This window comes from Chinchilla lanigera, unplaced genomic scaffold (assembly GCF_000276665.1).
Source record: "Chinchilla lanigera isolate Chin_1 unplaced genomic scaffold, ChiLan1.0 scaffold00050, whole genome shotgun sequence".
Taxonomy (NCBI): Eukaryota; Metazoa; Chordata; class Mammalia; order Rodentia; family Chinchillidae; genus Chinchilla; species Chinchilla lanigera.
In genome coordinates this window covers 13,177,006-13,193,273 of record NW_004955451.1, presented here as the reverse complement: position 1 = coordinate 13,193,273, position 16,268 = coordinate 13,177,006, and the positions used below count along the sequence as shown (strand labels likewise).

At 57.7% G+C, this 16,268-nt stretch overlaps 3 protein-coding genes across 4 annotated transcripts; 2 read left to right on the top strand and 1 right to left on the bottom strand.

Annotated features, from left to right (window-relative positions):
• Nucleotides 1-2,340: 2,340 nt before the first annotated feature.
• On the top strand, nucleotides 2,341-8,413 carry Pnpo (pyridoxamine 5'-phosphate oxidase). The gene is made up of 7 exons (XM_005394258.2): nucleotides 2,341-2,575; nucleotides 4,087-4,211; nucleotides 5,268-5,367; nucleotides 6,232-6,285; nucleotides 6,459-6,587; nucleotides 6,750-6,820; nucleotides 7,071-8,413. Exons 1-7 carry the CDS (start codon nucleotides 2,438-2,440, stop codon nucleotides 7,234-7,236), a joined length of 783 nt encoding a protein of 260 aa, XP_005394315.1. The 5' UTR covers nucleotides 2,341-2,437; the 3' UTR covers nucleotides 7,237-8,413.
• A 530-nt stretch (nucleotides 8,414-8,943) lies between these two features.
• On the top strand, nucleotides 8,944-10,599 carry LOC102011614 (translation initiation factor IF-2-like). 2 transcript variants are annotated; one of them, XR_001235982.1, is made up of 2 exons: nucleotides 8,944-9,448; nucleotides 10,229-10,599. XR_001235982.1 is itself a non-coding variant. In XM_005394257.2 (2 exons), exons 1-2 carry the CDS (start codon nucleotides 9,302-9,304, stop codon nucleotides 10,292-10,294), a joined length of 597 nt encoding a protein of 198 aa, XP_005394314.1. In that variant the 5' UTR covers nucleotides 8,944-9,301; the 3' UTR covers nucleotides 10,295-10,599. The 2 variants fall into 2 exon arrangements, 1 of the variants encoding a protein (XP_005394314.1); XM_005394257.2 differs by having other exon boundaries at nucleotides 8,944-9,832.
• A 639-nt stretch (nucleotides 10,600-11,238) lies between these two features.
• On the bottom strand, nucleotides 11,239-12,394 carry Prr15l (proline rich 15-like; the record flags this gene model as incomplete). Its single annotated transcript, XM_013519364.1, is given in 1 exon segment — nucleotides 11,239-12,394. A coding segment is annotated over 1 exon segment (335 nt), but the record flags the coding sequence as incomplete, so codon positions are not given.
• Between the last annotated feature and the right edge of the window lie 3,874 nt (nucleotides 12,395-16,268).

Sequence of the window (16,268 nt, the reverse complement as noted above, 5' to 3'; positions counted from 1 at the left end):
AACCCCTACTTTGGACTGCTCAAGACAAGTGCAAGTACAAAAAGGCTGCTTGCCAGGCGTGATGGCGCATGCCTGTAATCCCAGCACTCGGGAGGCTGAGGCAGGAAAAAAAAAAAAAAAAAAAGAACAGCCTGGGCTACAAAGTCAGCTAAAGACCAAAAAAAAGAAAGCCAAGGTTGTGAGTGCCTCGTAACCTTTTGTTCCCCAAAGAACTGGTCATCCCAGATCCCTGCCGCACCGACATTTCTGTCTCTTGCTCTTTTTTTTGTTTTTGTTTTGGTTTTTTTTTCCGGTACCAGGAGTTGAACTCACGACCTTGCGCTTGCCAGGCAGGCACTTTGCCACTGAGCTAAATCCCCAGCCCCTGGTATGGTTTTCTTTTCTTTTTTTTTTTTTTGGTTTTTGCTTTCTTTCCTGCCGCACAGCTGGCAGGAGAATGGGGACTTACTACAGGGGTCCCCAGTAACCAGCACCGTGGAAAGAGTCTCTAATACACTGTCTTCAGGACAAAGGGAAAGTATAAGAAGGGAGTCAGCCACAAACTTCCTCAGTAATTACTAAGAGAGAGAGGCCGTCAGAATCTCCCACTTTTCCCTTTCCTTTGTTTTTGTTTTGTTTTTTGAGACAGTCTCACTATGCAGGACAGGTTGACCTTGAACCTACTACAGAGCCCAGACTGGCCTCAAACTCAGGAGCTCCTCCTGCCTCAGCCTCCCGAGTGCTGGGATTGCAGCGTGCCCTACGAAGCCCAGCTTCCCTTTCTTATCTTTAAAAGAAGAACTAGATTCTGGCTCATCAATACCACAAAATAAACAGTTAGATCACGGTAGCTTTAAGGCACGCCCTTGCCACACTTGCCGCCTCTGTGGGTCTTTAGCAGAGAATGCCAGGTCCCTGCAGCTGGGCAGCCTGTGAGCAGCAGCGACCCAGCACTCCCGTTCACCAGGAAACCCGTGTCCTTGCTGGCCACCTGTGCTCTCTCCAAATGCTGGTCCACTGCCATGAACAAACACTGGTGAGGAAAATCCAGAGTCCGCTCCTTCGTATCTGCCCTCCTTTACCTGCACATCTGTTCAGATTAACAGAATTGCTGAGTAAATATGTGAACATGTGCTACTCATTCTACGGAGCGCTTGGCTTTTTTGTTGGAAGACAAGGTCTCACTTTGTAGCCCAGGTTGGCCTTGAACTCAGAGATCCTCCTGCCTCAGCCTCCCAAGTGCTGGGATTACAGGCGAGCACCACCCCATCTGGCAAGGTCCTGGCTTTTGTTATTTTTGTTGTTGTTTTTCGTTTTTCTTCCAGTACCAGGAATTGAACTCATGACCTTGCGCTTGCCAGGCAGGTGCTTTGCCATTGAGCTAAATCCTGAGCCCCAAGGTCCTGGCTTTTAAACAAAGTGCTAAAATCTTCCTAGTCTTGGGGCCTTTAGAATAAGGTCCAGGGCATTGGGAACCTAAGGAGCATGAGGGTTGTGGCCCCATGAAGGGCACTCATCACTGCCCACAGAGGTTCAACTGCAGGGCCTTGTGAGGAGGAGAGGCCAGCCACAGTCACACGTGGAAGTCAGCTGCAACCAAAAAGCAAATCCAGCCAACTCAAGTTACACTGATGGAAGAAAACCATGGTGGCACCCAAAATTCTGACTGGCTATGTGTGGTGGCGAACATCTGTTATCCTAGCACTCAGGAGGCTGAGGCAGGAGGACCACTGCGAGTTTGAGGCCAACCTGGGCTACACTGACCCTGTCTCAAAAAACAAAACAAAACAAAACAAAAAAACCTGCCTACGGGAGAATCCATAGATTGATTGCTATCTTCAAGCCTTGACACGTCTTATTTCTTGGCTGCAAGCCGAGCCTCGCCTCTGCGAGAGAAACGAGGCCCACGGAGGGGGTGGGGTGGGGGGAGAAAGCTGGCTCTGGCCTGGTGGATCTTGATCCCAAATTTGCATTTGCATCTCCCTGTCCCAAGCAGTATCAGTACCTTTCGGAACCCAAGACACTCCCCAGTCCCCAGGGTACCCCCTCAGCCACCTCCGATGGGCCCGCCACCGAGGAAGCACCGCCGGCCTCAGCCCCCAGGGCCTCCTCCCCGTCCCCGCCCGCGGCCGCAGTCCCAAGGCCTCCGTGGGCACCTCGGCTCAGCTTTTCCCTGTCTCTGCTCCCGCCCTCGGAGGCGCTCCCCATTGGTCCCCGGGTTCCTCTACCAGCTCTCTAATTGGCTTCGCTCTCTGGAAACTCCAACCAATGATGTCTCCGCGTTTGTCTCCCTCCTCCAATCCTGGAAGCCCATTGGTTCCGGGGACTCGGACGTGTTCGCTTGCCCGGGTCCCTGGCAAATCCTTCCTTCCGGGTTTGGACCTCGGCGCTGGGACTTTGGTTCCGAACTCGGCGGAACCGGGGCCGGCGACGCTGGGTCACGTGGCCCGAGGCTCCCATGACGCGTGGGCTGCGGGGCGTCACGGCGACGTTCGGGCGACCTCCCGGGTGGCCCGGCTACCTCCGCCAGCTGTGCGGCCGCGGTGCTGTCATGGATCTGGGACCCATGCGCAAGAGTTACTGTGGGGACCGCGAGGTGCGGGCCGGGGTCCGGGTCTCCTGCGAGAGCGGGGAGGGCCGCGGCTTCGGGGCCACCGCGGGGAGCCAGGGGCGGGGTGGCCCGGTGGGAGGATGGGGGTCAGGGGACAGGGGTCGAAGGTGGGGCCCTGGGTAGGAATCCAGCCCTTGAGTGGCAGTGTCCCGTGTGCGGTGTCGGGCTTCCCTTTCCCACGGGGGTGCTGTGGACATAGATATTTGAAAAGCAGTTTATGAATGTTTGATAAATAAAATAAGTAGCTGGGCGTGATGGTGCCCGCCTGTCATCCCAGCAATCAAGGAGGCTGAGGCAGGAGGATCACAAGTTTGACTTCAACCTGGACAGTTTCCTGACGTCACGAGACTGTCTCACAATTTTATTTTAATCGTTTTGCTTGGTTTTGGTTTTTTTGAGATAGGGACCCACTGTGTAGTTCAGGCTGGCCTTGAACTCACTATGGAGCCCAGGCTGGCCTCGAACTTGCAGCAATCCTCCTACCTCAGCTTCCCGAGTGCTGGGATGACAGGCATGCACTCCCAGGCCCCGCTGATGTCTCATAATTTTAAAAATGGCCGGGGGCTGTAGCTCCGTGTGAAGGGCCTGCATTTGAGCCCCGGGTTCAATGCCCAGTACGCAAAAGATACAAATAAGAAAGACGTGGGAGGCAGGGCTTCAGCTCTCAGGATGGCGGGAGCTCTGTGCCTCCTCCAGGCGAGGCCCGGAGAACTTTTTGGACTTGGGAATCCTGAGCTTCACTTACACAATCAGGTCCCATGCGCATTTGCAGAGAAGCTTGTTTAAAATGCAGTTATTGATTAAACCTTAGCCCCGTGTGGAGACTTAAAGGGTACAGCCCAGGTCTTTTATTTTTCAGCTCCTCCATCATTTGCATCTGATACCCGGATGCCCCTGCCATTCCTTATTGGATATGCCACTCAGAATTTGGCCTTTTTATGCCTGTTTCATCACCTGGAAAGTGGGACACAGCACCTACTTTCTGGGTACTGTTTTTTGTTAGTTTATTCTCATTCTCTGTCTCTCTCTTTCTCTTTCTCTCTTTCTGGTCTCACTATGCAGTCCAGCCTGGTGTTGAACTCACAATGTAGCCCAGGCTGGCCTTGAACTCAAAGTGATCCTCCTGCCTCAGCCTCCTGAGTGCTAGGATTGCAGACATGTACCACCATAAGAACAGAATGACGGCCGGGGATATAGCTCAGCGGCACAAGTGCCTGCCTGGCAAGAGCAAGGTCCTGAGTTCGATTCCCAGTACCAAAAAGGAAAAAAAAAAAGAATGAATTAATATTTGGAAAGTCCTTAGAGCCAGGAGTAGTGGTGCACATCTGTAATCCCTGCACTTGGGAGGCTGAAGCAGGAGGATCTCTTCAAGTTCAAGGTCACTCTGGACTCCATAGCCAGACCCTATCTAAAAAACAAAAAAAAGGGCTTAGATCGGGGCCAGGTACATTGTGTGCACTTCATGTCGTCCTGAATGAGTAAAACTCTCTCCCCAGGCCTTTGAGGAGACTCACCTGGCCTCGCTGGACCCCATGAAGCAGTTCGCTGCGTGGTTCGAGGAGGCTGTCCAATGTCCTGACGTAGGGGAAGCCAACGCCATGTGTCTGGCTACCTGCACGAGGTAGGCGCAGCTTTGGGCCTCTGTGCAGCTGGATACAGAGGTCAGAGCCGAGGAAACTCTTCCTCAGTTCAGTGGAGGCCAGCCTTGTGTTTCCCGCTCTGTTATTAAAATGCTGTGTGGCCTCAGGCACGTTACTTGTCTTCTCTGGGCCTCAGTCTCCTTAGCTGTAAGCCAAAGAACAGGCCACTAAGTCCCATTTTGGTGATAAATGCAGTGCCTTGTGCATCTCTGTTCTCTTGGGTTTTTTTTTGAACTAGGTCTTGCTGTGTTGCCCAGGCTGGCTTTGAACTTTCAATCCTCCTGCCTCAGCCTCCTGAGTGCTGGGATTATAGATGCGTACCACCACCCCTCGATGCGTGTAACCGCTTGCCCACCTTGTCTCCCTGTCTGCCCAACAGCTCCATCTCAGCCAGATCTCGTGGCACAAGCCTGTCATCCCAGCACTGTGGGAGGCTGAGGCAGGAGGATCCCAAGTTTGAAGTCAGGCTGGGTAATTTAGGAAATTAACAAGACCCTGTCTCAAAAATGTAAAATGGCTGGGAATGGAGTTCAGTGCAGAGGGCCTGTGTTCCATCCCAGCACCCCCATAACTGCATCTTGGGGACCACTGCGTGAATGAAGCTCAGTCCCTCGCAGCTTCAAGCCCAGCGCTCAGCTCAGCCATCTGCCATCGGCTATGTGCCCTCTGGGCATGTCTCGCGGCAGCCTTCCATTTCGCTCTTGCCCCTCCGCTAAAGCCCGAGGCTTTGAACTTGGGGCCCCTGCGCACCCCTAGGGTCCCCTGAGGTGGCCGGAGGACCTGACCTCAGAGCACACCGTGAACTGTGAGCCCTGGCTGCACCAGGCCGGCCCCTGTCCGTGCCGTTAGTTTGCTGCAGCTGCCCTAACAAAATACCCTCCATGGGCCGCTTACACAGAGGCAGTTTGTTTACAGTTCTGGAGGCTGGAGTCCGAGGTCAAGGTGCTGGTTGGTGTCTCCCGAGGCCTCTATGCGCCGCTGCCTTTCCCTGGGTGGCTGGGGTACCCCAGGGCTCTGACACCCCTGCTCTGTACCAGGGATGGGAAGCCCTCCGCCCGCATGGTACTGCTGAAGGGCTTTGGCCAGGACGGCTTCCGCTTCTTCACCAACTTTGAGAGCCGGAAAGGAAAGGAGCTGGTGAGCACCCACAGTTAGTCCCAGACCCTCCGCCCCCCTCCCAAGGCCTGCTCCCCTCCGCCGCTCCCTCCTGCCCCCGGGCCTTTGCACCTGCCCCTCTCTCTGCTGGGAACCAGTGAGCCACCTGTTCCTGCTCTCAGCCCAAGTGCTGCCTCCTCCGACAAGCCTTCCTTGACTGACCCCGTGTGAGGCCTGGTGCTGTGCACTGTCCTCGTAACTTGCAGCTTCCTTCTCTGCCAGGTGTAGAGTTTGTGACTGCATTTTAAGGACATGGTAGGAGATTACTGTTGGTCTCCTCCCCCACAGCGGAAGCTCTGTGGGAGGAGAGGCCGTGTATTTCTCTGTTTCCCCCGCACCTCTCCATGTTGCACACGGAGCTGGCACTTTGTGTCCGTGCTCTGAACGAGCCCAAGATGAATCCCCCCCCCCCTGCATCCGTGCCAGCCCAGCACGCAGTGCCCACGGGCCCTGGGTGAGAGACGTGGCCAGGCCTGACTTTGGAGCCAGACTCCTCGAGCCCAGCTCTGCCGCTTCCTGTGTGAGCTCTGGTGTGTTACTCACCCTCTCTGAGCCGACTCCACAACTGTGACAGTAGGTCTGCTTTTGGAGTTGTGTTTTTGTGTTTTTTTGAGGTAGAGTCTCCCTATGTATCCAAGGCTGGCCTCCATCTAGCGATGATCCTCCTGCCTCAGCCTCCCAGTGCTGGCAGGACAGGTGTGCACCACCACGCCCTGCTTTCTTTGAGGGTTTAATGAGGTGCGGCAGTCAGTGCAGCCACAGGACCTGGTCCTGCGCCCCCCGCCCCCGCATGCCCGTGCCGCTGCCCGGCCTCATGGCTGCCCCTGGCCTCCCTGTCGTTTCCAGGACTCCAATCCGTTTGCCTCCCTTGTCTTCTACTGGGAGCCTCTTCACCGCCAGGTGAGTGAGCGCCCGGCACAGCCCCGTGAGTGGCAGGGGCGACTTTATGCCCCTGGGACCGTGCCCACACGGGCACACACCCTGCCGGGCCTGGCACTCGGTCCGCTCGCGCTGGAGCCGGGCGTGGCGGGCAGGGCCAGGGGCTCCACCACCCACCCAGGCCGCCTGTGCAGGTGCGTGTGGAGGGCCGGGTGCAGAGGCTGCCGGAGGCCGAGGCCGAGAGCTACTTCCACTCCCGCCCCAAAAGCAGCCAGATCGGGGCCGTGGTGAGCCGCCAGAGCTCCGTGATCCCCGACCGCGAGGTGAGTGGCGCCCGCACGCTCCCGGGCGCCGCACCGGGCTCCTGGGGCTCGCGCCTGCGCCTGCGTTCTCCTCGCCGAACCTGGCCGGGAGCCCGGTGCGCATGCTCAGTGGATCCTTCCGCGTGACTCATCCGGGCCGTCCTGTGCTCCTCTCCCGAACAGTATCTGAGGAAGAAAAACAAGGAACTGGAGCAGCTCTACCAGGACCAGGAGGTGCCCAAGCCGAAATACTGGTAAGTGACGCCTGGACCCAGGGACCCCAGGTTGGAATCACAGATCTTCCCCTCCTGGGAAGCATAGTCAGGCAAATGCCCAAGCTTCCTTCAAGAGAGCCGGGCGTGTCATCCCAGCACTTGGCAGGCTGAGGCAGGAGGATCGCGTGAGTTCCAGGCCAGCCTGGGCGAATCGTGAGACCCTGTCTCAAGAGAGCACTGGGGTGAGGGAGAGGCGCGTCACCCTCTGCTTCTCCGCTTCTCCTGGCAGGGGCGGCTACATGCTGTATCCGCAGGTGATAGAGTTCTGGCAGGGCCAGACGAACCGCCTGCACGACCGCATCGTCTTCCGGCGGGGCCTCCCCACAGGGGACTCCGTGGGACCCATGACCCGCTGCGGGGAGGAAGGCTGGCTCTACGAGAGACTGGCACCGTGACTCTGGCGTCACTAGTGACAGCAACGCGGGGCTCAGACGCCTCCCCCGCACAGCCTGTCCCTCCCTCCCTTCCCTTTACCCAAGCGGTCCCCAGCTGGGTCTCCACCACTGCCTCACAGAGAATCAGAGATGCGAAAGAAAAAGTCTCCATGGTTTTCTTGACCTTCCCTGTGGTTTTCCCTGTGACTTCCTCCCTGGTGAGCTGGTCCCCCAGCAGCCCTGTCTGTTGCCATGGGATTCATGCTACCTGAGCCAGAAGAGCCATGCAGACTTCTCATCAACAACTCACACTGTGAACCAGGCATGGAGATGCACACCTGTAATCCCACCATGCTTGGGAGGCTGAGGCAGGAGGATTGAAAGTTTGAGCTCTGGCTGGGCACTTTAGCAACTTACCGAGACCCTCTCCCAAAATGAAAAATACAGGTAAAATAATAATTTGACTTTGAAATGGGGAGACTCGGAGCCTGGGGAGTGGTGTGGTTAAGCTGTCCGTGGCAGCCCAGAACCGCAGCTCACAGGGCCACCCTGGGCCTCCTTCTGTCTGTGTGTGTTCCTCCTCCCACCTCAAAATGCCCCACTGTCTGTGCATTCTTTTTTCCCCTTAAACTATCCAGAATTGACTTATTCAAAAAAAGCCTCCCTTGAAGGATATTTTTATAGCCATTCTCCCACATTGATTGCTGCCTTTCATTGTTTGAAGCACAGCGATGTGGAAAAGAGATCTTTTGTGTGTGTGCCCGGAATCGAACTCAGGACCCTGTGCTTGCCAAGCAGGCACTTGTGCCATTGAGCTATACCCCCGGCCCAAAGAGATTAAATCTATTCCTTATATCACCATGGGCCCCTAGGTAGAAGTGACAGGGACTTCTCAGTATGAGGTGCCTCCTCCAGTTCCTCTCGATGCCTAGGAGGCGTGGGCTGTCTGCCCAGCAGCAAGGGTTCCGTCCCTCGGAGTATTCAATCCCAGCCAGACAGGGAGCGTCGGAAGGCCTTGTGTGCCGCTTCCTCAGGCCAGGACGACTTTAATCAAGCTTGCTGTCTTGTGTTCATTCTGTGGAAACCGTGTATATATGTGTGTGTGTGTCGGGGAGATACAAATATATGGATTCCATTTTCCAAAAATAAAATTATTAAAGGGATTTGCATTCCCCACCTCTCCTGGAGATGAGTCCTAGACCTCTGGTTTTCACCCGCACTGGGGAGCTTTATTTCTTTTATTTATTTATTTATTTATTTCCAGTACCGGGAATCGAACTCATGACCTCACACTTGCCAGGCAAGCGCTGTGCCGCTGAGCTAAATCCCCAGCCCCTGGAGAGCTTTAAAAATCTGGATCGCTGCCCCCATGGAGACATCCCAGATCTGAGTGTGGCCTGGGCCTCCCAGGGAAGTCTGTGCATCCACATGGGGGCGTCCTGGCCTTGGATCCTGACTACTCGCCTCATGGTCCTCGGGCCAGCCCCGCAGTGTCACTTGGGAGGCGATCTGCGATGCAGCTCTTGGTTCCTCCCAGAGCCACTGGACCCAGTGCGGAATTTTGACAGCCAGGCACCAGATGCACCGCCCAGTCTCTAAACCAGAGATGCGCTCACCCTCACCACCTGCACCCCCTCCACAGCCCTCCTGTTGAGATGCATTTGCTTTTTTGGTTTTTGAGACAGGGTCTCATTACATAGTTCAGGCAGGCCTTGAACTCACCATGTAGCCCATGCTGGCCTCCAAGACACAGCGCTCCTCCTGCCTCAGCCTTCCAAGTGTTGGGCTCACAGGCATGCGCTACAGCGCCCTGCGCATTTGCTTCCTTGAGCACAAGCTGCTATGCTGAGACGTGGGCAGGCGGCCTGGTGCCGTGGACAGCAGCCAGGCTAGTAAATGTTTGCTGTGACCAAGCCAGGAGCTGAGAACGACTTCTTGGCACCGCCTGGCCTTGAACTTGCTCCTCTCTCGGCTGCGCCCCGACGATGCGCATGCGCTGTGGCACCTCCAGGGCCGCCCTGCCCGTTCACTCCTCTGCGTGCCCTCGGGCGCTTGGATCCTGGGGCGCCCTTACCCGCCCAGCCTTATGCCCTGGGCTGTGACGCAGGTGCGTAAGAGCGGGTGTGTGCGTGGAGAGGTGCCGCCCCCGCCTTGCTGCGGGGGACCGCGTGCCCCCCTCCCGGCCATGACCCCGCTCCCAGATGTTCCTTCAGCTCCCTGCTCACCGTGCCCGGTGCGTAATGACGGCCCGCAGCCCCGCGCGCTAACGTTTAACCTGGGCTTCTCCGCCTTCCTCCGCCCGGCTCCGCGCGCTGCGGCTCGGTGCCCGGCAGGGGGCGCCGCTGCCTCTCCGCACCCGGGCGGTCCCTCCCGGCCGGCCTCCCGCTTCCTCCTTGGGCCGCGTCCCAGGGAAACCCGGCTCGGTGACCCGCAGCCCCGCGCGGCTCCGGCACATGTCTGCATCCTCAGTTCCTCCCTCGCCTCTGATCTGAAATCCTGCAGCTGCCGGGCCGCCCGTGTCACCCCAGCCGCGGGACTCCGGGCTGCCGTCGGGGCGCCGCACCCCAAGGGCAGGGCCCCAGGACCCTCTTCCTGGAGAGAGCGCAGTGATGCCGGAGTAGGTAGCCGTGCAGGGACAGCGCTAGGGAGGACCTGAGTCAGCGCCCAGGGCCGTGCTCATCCCTGCCTGGGAGCCCCAGGATGGACCCCGGTCCGCCCGGACCCCCTCCCGCCCTCTCCCGGTCCCCCGCAGATGAAAACCCACCGGGGAGCCCCTGTGGCGCAGGGGTCAGGTGCGTGGCAGCTCGGATTAACCGCCCGGTCCTGCCCACTGTACGTGGTTAATGGGGCCAGGGCTGTGAACGTGAGCCCCCTCCCAGCTCCTCCGAGCTCCTCCGAGGGAGACTTGTGGGAGCCCAGAAAGCTTTGTGCAGTGGGGACGGGAAGAGGCCTGGGGGAGGCAGACCCCGAGCCCCCTTCTGACGCCCTCTCTCCTCTCGTTCCCCCGGCCTAGGCGAAGCATCTAACAAAGGCCCCCTTGTCCAGGCCTGTTTGTTTTGGCCATGAATTTCTCCAGTAACAACTTCCGGGGTGGGGTGGCCCCCCAGCCTACAAGGAGCTGACCTAGAAGCTGCAGGACCGCATTGTTCCCTGGCCACCGTGGGCTCTGCCTGTTCCCGCCGTGAGCTCTCCAGAGATACAGAAATTTCTTCCAGTTCCTGGCTCTGTGGCTTGAGAAAGAGCCAGACCTGACACTCTTGGAAGGGAGCGCTTGTCTTGTTCCTAAACTGACGCTGTGGAGTGGTGGCATTCCAGAATAAAGGGAGGGAAAAGGAACCAGTATTTAACTAAGCATCTACTATGGAGCTGCTACAGGCCACTTTGTACCAACCACTTTTTATGAAACTTTTTTTTTTTTAAATTTTTTTGTCTTTTTGAGACAGGGTCTCGCTATGCAGTTCAGGCTGGCTTTGAATTCACTATATAGCCTAGACTGGTCTTGAACTCGCATCGATCCTCCTGCCTCAGCCTCCTGAGTACTGGGATTACATGCATGCGCCGCCACACTTGGCCTTGAAATAGGTTTTATACAGTTGCTCTTAGGAAGGAAATTAGGCTCAAAGGAGCCTTTACAAAAATGTTCCCAAGGTCAAACCAGGTGTGGTGGTGCATGTCTGTAATCCCAGAACTTGGAAGCTGAGGCAGGAGGATCACCATGAGTTTGAAGCCATCTTGGGCTACACAGTGAATTCAAGGCCAGCCTGCACTACATAGTGAGACTGTAATCTTAAAAAGAAAGAAAGATAGGAAGGGAGGGAGGAAGGAAGGAAGGAAAGGAAGGAAGGAAGGAGAAGAAAAGAAACAAAAGAAGGAAGAAAGAAAGAGAAAAAGAAAAATTCAGGCATGGTGATACATGCGGTCATCTCAGATTCGGGGGCTTTGGCAGGATCACTGAGTTTAAGGTCAGCCTGAACTACAGAGTGTGACGTTATCTCAAAAAAAGAAAAAAAAAAGGCAGCCACCTCCATGAACGCAAGGTAGGAACATACATGTGTCCTCTGCCCTTGCATCTTTGTTTATTACAAAGAAACCCACAATTACCTTTTAAAGAAAATTCGAAGCTCCAGAATCCATGTCTGGGGCTGATCCATCTTAAATACACGGGGAAGGAGAGGAGAAACCTCGCTGCTTTTAGCTCCTCCCGGCGCCACCGCCGAGCTGTGTGACTCAGCCCGCAGGAGGGGTGGCCCCGCGGGAACCCAGCGCCGAAGGCCTCGTGCGGCCGCGCAGGAGGTGCCCGGCCCCCGCCCCCTGCGCTTGGGTACAGAGTTCCAGGAAGTTCACCACCGCCGTTAAGATGTGAGCTCAAGTTCAGCACCTGCCCGGCACCAAGGAAACGGCCCCGCGGGTCACGCGGCTTCTGGAGGACGTGCGCGCCGGGGATTGGCCGGGGATTGTCGGGGACGCGCGGTGGAGACGGCAGAGCCGCAGCCTTCAGGCTCAGCGCGACCCGAGCCCAGGACAAGGCGGAGTCCGGGCGGGCGCCTGTCTCCGCCGCCCGCCGTGCCCTCCTTCCTGTGGCCCTGCCGCCACCCTGGGGACGGCGGGCACCATCCTGGGCCTGGGGGGCCTTCGCGTGTGGTCAGGGGTCGATGGGAGGGGCCCGCGCGCCCCCGCGGACACAGGGCTGGGGCCATAAATACAACCCTGAAAACCCACACTTCCTGCCAGCAGGCATAATGTCCCACGGCTTCCGCTGTGACCAAAGAGGCCAGCGTGGCGAGCCCCTGTCCACCCCGCTGAGGGCAGGGCCAGGGAGGCGCTAGCGTCCCCCAGGGCCCCCCTCACTGTCCCTTGTCCTCCGGGTCGTCAAAGAGGCCGGGGTTCTCGGCCAGCATGGCGCGCACTTTCTTCTTCTCCTTGAAGCGGCCCGAGTTGGACACCTTCACGTGCTTGCCCTTCGTGTTCTTGTCCACGATCTTCTCCAGCCGCGCGCTGAAGTCGCTGCTGGGGCCTCCGGCCTCAGGCCGCGGCGGCTCCGCGCCCCCCTCGGGCTGCGCGTAGGTCTCGGGCATCTCGTACAGCACCTTGGGCGTGGATTTCTTCTTCCGCAGGAAGGTCAGCTTCCACCAACCGACCTCCGTCATGGTGCTCGCTGTCCTGACGACGGGGCTTCCTGGGGGAGCAGGGTGGGGGACAAAGGTCAGCGGGAACACACTGGGTTCCTTTATAATCAGGGCTCTGTCAAGAGTTAAAGAACAGATCGAAGGGAGTGCCACAGAAGCCCCGGGGAAGCAGTGTGACCAGTGCTTTAGGAGACTATGAAGAGAAAAAAGGCCCGAGGAAAGGGCCACCAAAACGGACATCAACAGAGAAGCCTCTAGTTCGGGCAGGGTGTCCCACACCTGTCATCCCAGCACTAGTGAGGCTGAGGCATTAGGCTCGCCCTGAGTTCAAGGCCAGGCTGAGCTACGTGGTGACTTCAAACCAGCCTGAACTACACAGCAAGACCCTGTCTCCAAAACGAAAACAAACCAGGGAAGCCACTGAGCCAGACAGGGACAATGATACAACCACCACCACCACATCCTACAGAGCTGTCGGGAGCTTCGAGGCCGCCCCTTCCTGGATCGCGGCCTGCCTGGTCCAGGGACATCCAGGACTTCGGCACCATCGCCAGCCCTTTCCTCTCTCACCGCCGCGTGGGTTGACCTGCTGTGCATGCAGGAGAAATAAGATTTGTGATATCCCACGCCGTTCGGGTTCCCGGCAGTGACCCTCGGGGCTGAAGTCCTCGGGGCTTTTCCTAAGGGGGAGGCCTGGGAGTCACAGGCCGGGAGCGGAAGTCCTGGGCCCTGTGTGCCCTGGAGACCTGTGGCAAGTTACTTCTGTAGCCTCAGCTTCCTTCTCTGTCCCACCCGCCCTCAACATGTGCTCCTCCGTGGATCGCCGCACCCCGGGAGCAGGCAGACTTCGCCAAGTCACATTTGGGAGGGCAGCAGCGATTAGCAAGGGACGGCTCCCTTTGCTGCCAAGCTGCCCAGGGCAGCCTTCGAAGGGAGTGAGGTGGAGGTAGAGACGGGTGGAGAGGTGGCACCCCGGGCTGTACCCCTCTGCAAGGCAGCCGCTGGAGAGGAGTGCAAGGGGAAAGCCAGGCTCTCCACCCACGAGCTGTACCGGGGCTGTAGGAGCTGGGGGAAGTTCTGGGGCGGAAGTTGTCACGTGGGAGATGGGCACAGGGCACAGCAGGGTGGAAGGATTAAGCTCGATGACAGCAGAGGGACGATCATGTAAGTAAAGCACCGCCGAGCCTGGGGCAGTGGGGTCTAGTTCTCAGGACTCCTGGTGTGACTCCTCCAAGGAGCAGCGGACAGAGCTAAGGATACCAAAGCGAGGTGACCAGGTGGCCCAGGCTCCAGCAGGCAGATCACATCCTTTTAAAGCAGATGTCCGAATAGGCAGGTATGATGGCACACTTGGGAGGCTGAGGCAGGAGGATCCTTGGGAGTTCGAGACCAGCCTGGGCTACAAAGTGAGCTCAAGGCCAGCCTTGGCTACAAAGAGGCCAGCCTAAACTGTATGGTGAGACCTTGTCTGAAAAAGACAGAAAAAAAAAAAAAGCAGATATCCAGGCTGTGGGTGTAGCTCAGAGGCAGAGCCCTTGCCCCATGTGTGTGGCTCTGAGTTCCATTCTTGCACCGTAAAACAAAATCTGAAGCAAAAAGGATGGTCTTTTCTACATCTTGCAAAAAGAACCAGAAAGAAATCTGCCAAATGGGGCTGGATGTGATGGTGCATCCCTATGATCTAACAAACCAGGAGGCTGAGGCAGGATGAACACCGAGTCTGATCTTAGCCTGGGCAACTTAGGGACTGAGCAAGATCCTTAAAATAAACAGTAAAGGGCCGGGGATATAGTTTAGTGGCACAAGCACCTGCCTGGCAAGCTCAAGGGCCCACATTCGATTCCTGGTACCAAAAAATAAATAAATAAAGTAAACAGTAAAAAAAAAAAAAAAAAAGGGCTGGGGTGTAGCTTAGTATGAAGGGTCTGAGTTTAACCCTCAGGATCATAAATTTAAAAAAGAAAAAGAAATATGCCACATGATTATTAGTGATTTTCTTTATGCAGGAGGAAGTAAGAATGTCTTCTCCCCTTTGTTTTTTTGATTCCCAGACTTTCCCTAGTGAGTATGGCTGGGCACCATGGTGGCAGTGCATGCCTGTCATCCCAGCCCTTGGGAGGCTGATGCAGGAGGATTGCCATGAGTTTGAATTTGAGGTGAGCCTGAAATACAGAGTAAGACCTTGTCTCAAGGCCTGGGATGTAGCTCAGCGGTGCAAGCACCTGCCTCGAAAGCAGAAGGTTCTGAGTTCGATTCCCGGTGCAAAAAAACAACAAAAAAAAGGATTTTAAGCACCTATGTGGCAAGTACAAGGTCCTGAGTTCAATTCCCGGTACAGAAAACAAAACCTTGTCTCAAAACAAAACAAAACAACAAAACACGTATGGGCATCTTTAGCCGGGCACCAAACCCAGCTAAGGACAGACAAAGGCTGGGGAGGAGCTGAGAGTCTGCATTAGCTGCCTCCTTGCTGCGCCCCCCACACATGCCGCCTTCCTGAGCTCAGCCAAGGGCCCCCTCCTGCCCGTTTGTCCAGTAAGCAGACCCCGCGTCGCCTACTCTGCCCCTTCTGCTGGGCTCACATAGCACGAGAAGCCCTGGGGAGACCCTGTGCGCCCACTGGGAGGGCGAGGGTGAGGGGTGAGGAGCCCTTGGGCCGGGTGAGAGGTTTGCTTTGGCAGCGCGCCCCACCCCGCCTGGGCTTAGCACTGCCTTGCACAGGACGCGGTGTTCCGGGAGGGCTCCACAAGGGGTGCTGGGGAGGGCAGGAAGGAGGAACGGGGGCCGGCATGGTCTGTGGGTGCCCCGGTCACTGCCTTAGTGGTGCCTTGACCCGGCCGCTGTCATCTGCAGGGCCAGAGGGTCGGGCCACAGAGGGACGGACAGCCAGCTCCTACGCCTGCTCTAACCAGGCCATTTCCTGGTCCCTGGTGAGCACACAGCCCCTGCCTGAGCCTGTGCGAATGCACCTGCTGAGGTGGATCCGTGGGGTTTCCAGCTTGTGGCCCGAGGGTCTGACTCTCCTGGAGGGGAGGGAGCCCCAGGTCCCAGGAGCTTGGCACAAAACCATGGAGACAGGAGTAGCCTTGTGTCCGGCTTTGGACCCGAGACCTCGGTGGCCTGGGGCCCAGGACTGGTCCTCTCATCTGTCTAGGGTGCTCTTCTGGGGCCTTCCGGCCCCTCTGTCCAGGTCACCTGAACCTCAGCAAGCAGATGTCTGTCCCTGTGGACACAGCTAAGGTGCGGAAAGTGACCTCACCCGACAGGTGGCTGGGGGCAAGTCTGTCTCACACCATCGTCCGGCTGGAGGAATCTTTCAAGAGTGGGCATAAAAGACAGTGTGAAATTCGACTTCAGACAAAAAGGCCACACGCCATCCAGGTCCTTCCAGCAGCCGGAGCGGGCATCCCAGCCGGATGCCGTGCGAGGCCCCCTAATCCGCTCGAACCGGGCCCTGCGCTGGCCCTGCTGAGTGCCAGGCCCCTGCCCGGGGACCCTGCAGCCCTGGAGAGATGGAAATCAGCCCGTAAGGGTGCCAGCTCCACCTCCCTCTCAGCACTGCTTCGGGGCCCATAAAAGTCTTCCTGGCTTCCAGGGACGGCCTGCCACCCCCGCCCTTGCTGGCCAGCGCAGGCTCACGTCTGGGTTCCACCGGACAGGCCCCACCGCCCTGCCTGGGTCCTGCGAGCGCCCTGAAGGGCTTTGCACAGACGGGGCCGGGACGAGTTAACCATTGACCCGGGTGGGGACGGAGGGACGCGCGGGCGGCGGGGGAGGAAGCGGCCACACTGGGACACGAACCCGGGGACCCGCTTCCGCTGTCACGGCCCCTGCACCCTGCACAGGCGCGGGCAGCGGCTGCCGCCCCTCGGCCAGCGCGCACGTCCAGGCTGCGCGGTCACGGACGGCAGCGCGGGAAGCCGGGGC

Coding starts and splice junctions, on each gene's coding strand:
- Pnpo (XM_005394258.2), top strand. CDS start 2,438: ATGACGCGTGGGCTGCGGGGCGTCACGGCGACGTTCGGGCGACCTCCC. Junction 5,368..6,231: donor GCCGGAAAGGAAAGGAGCTG/GTGAGCACCCAC, acceptor TGTCGTTTCCAG/GACTCCAATCCGTTTGCCTC. Junction 6,821..7,070: donor GTGCCCAAGCCGAAATACTG/GTAAGTGACGCC, acceptor TTCTCCTGGCAG/GGGCGGCTACATGCTGTATC.
- LOC102011614 (XM_005394257.2), top strand. CDS start 9,302: ATGCCCTGGGCTGTGACGCAGGTGCGTAAGAGCGGGTGTGTGCGTGGA. Junction 9,833..10,228: donor GAGAGCGCAGTGATGCCGGA/GTAGGTAGCCGT, acceptor CCCCCGGCCTAG/GCGAAGCATCTAACAAAGGC.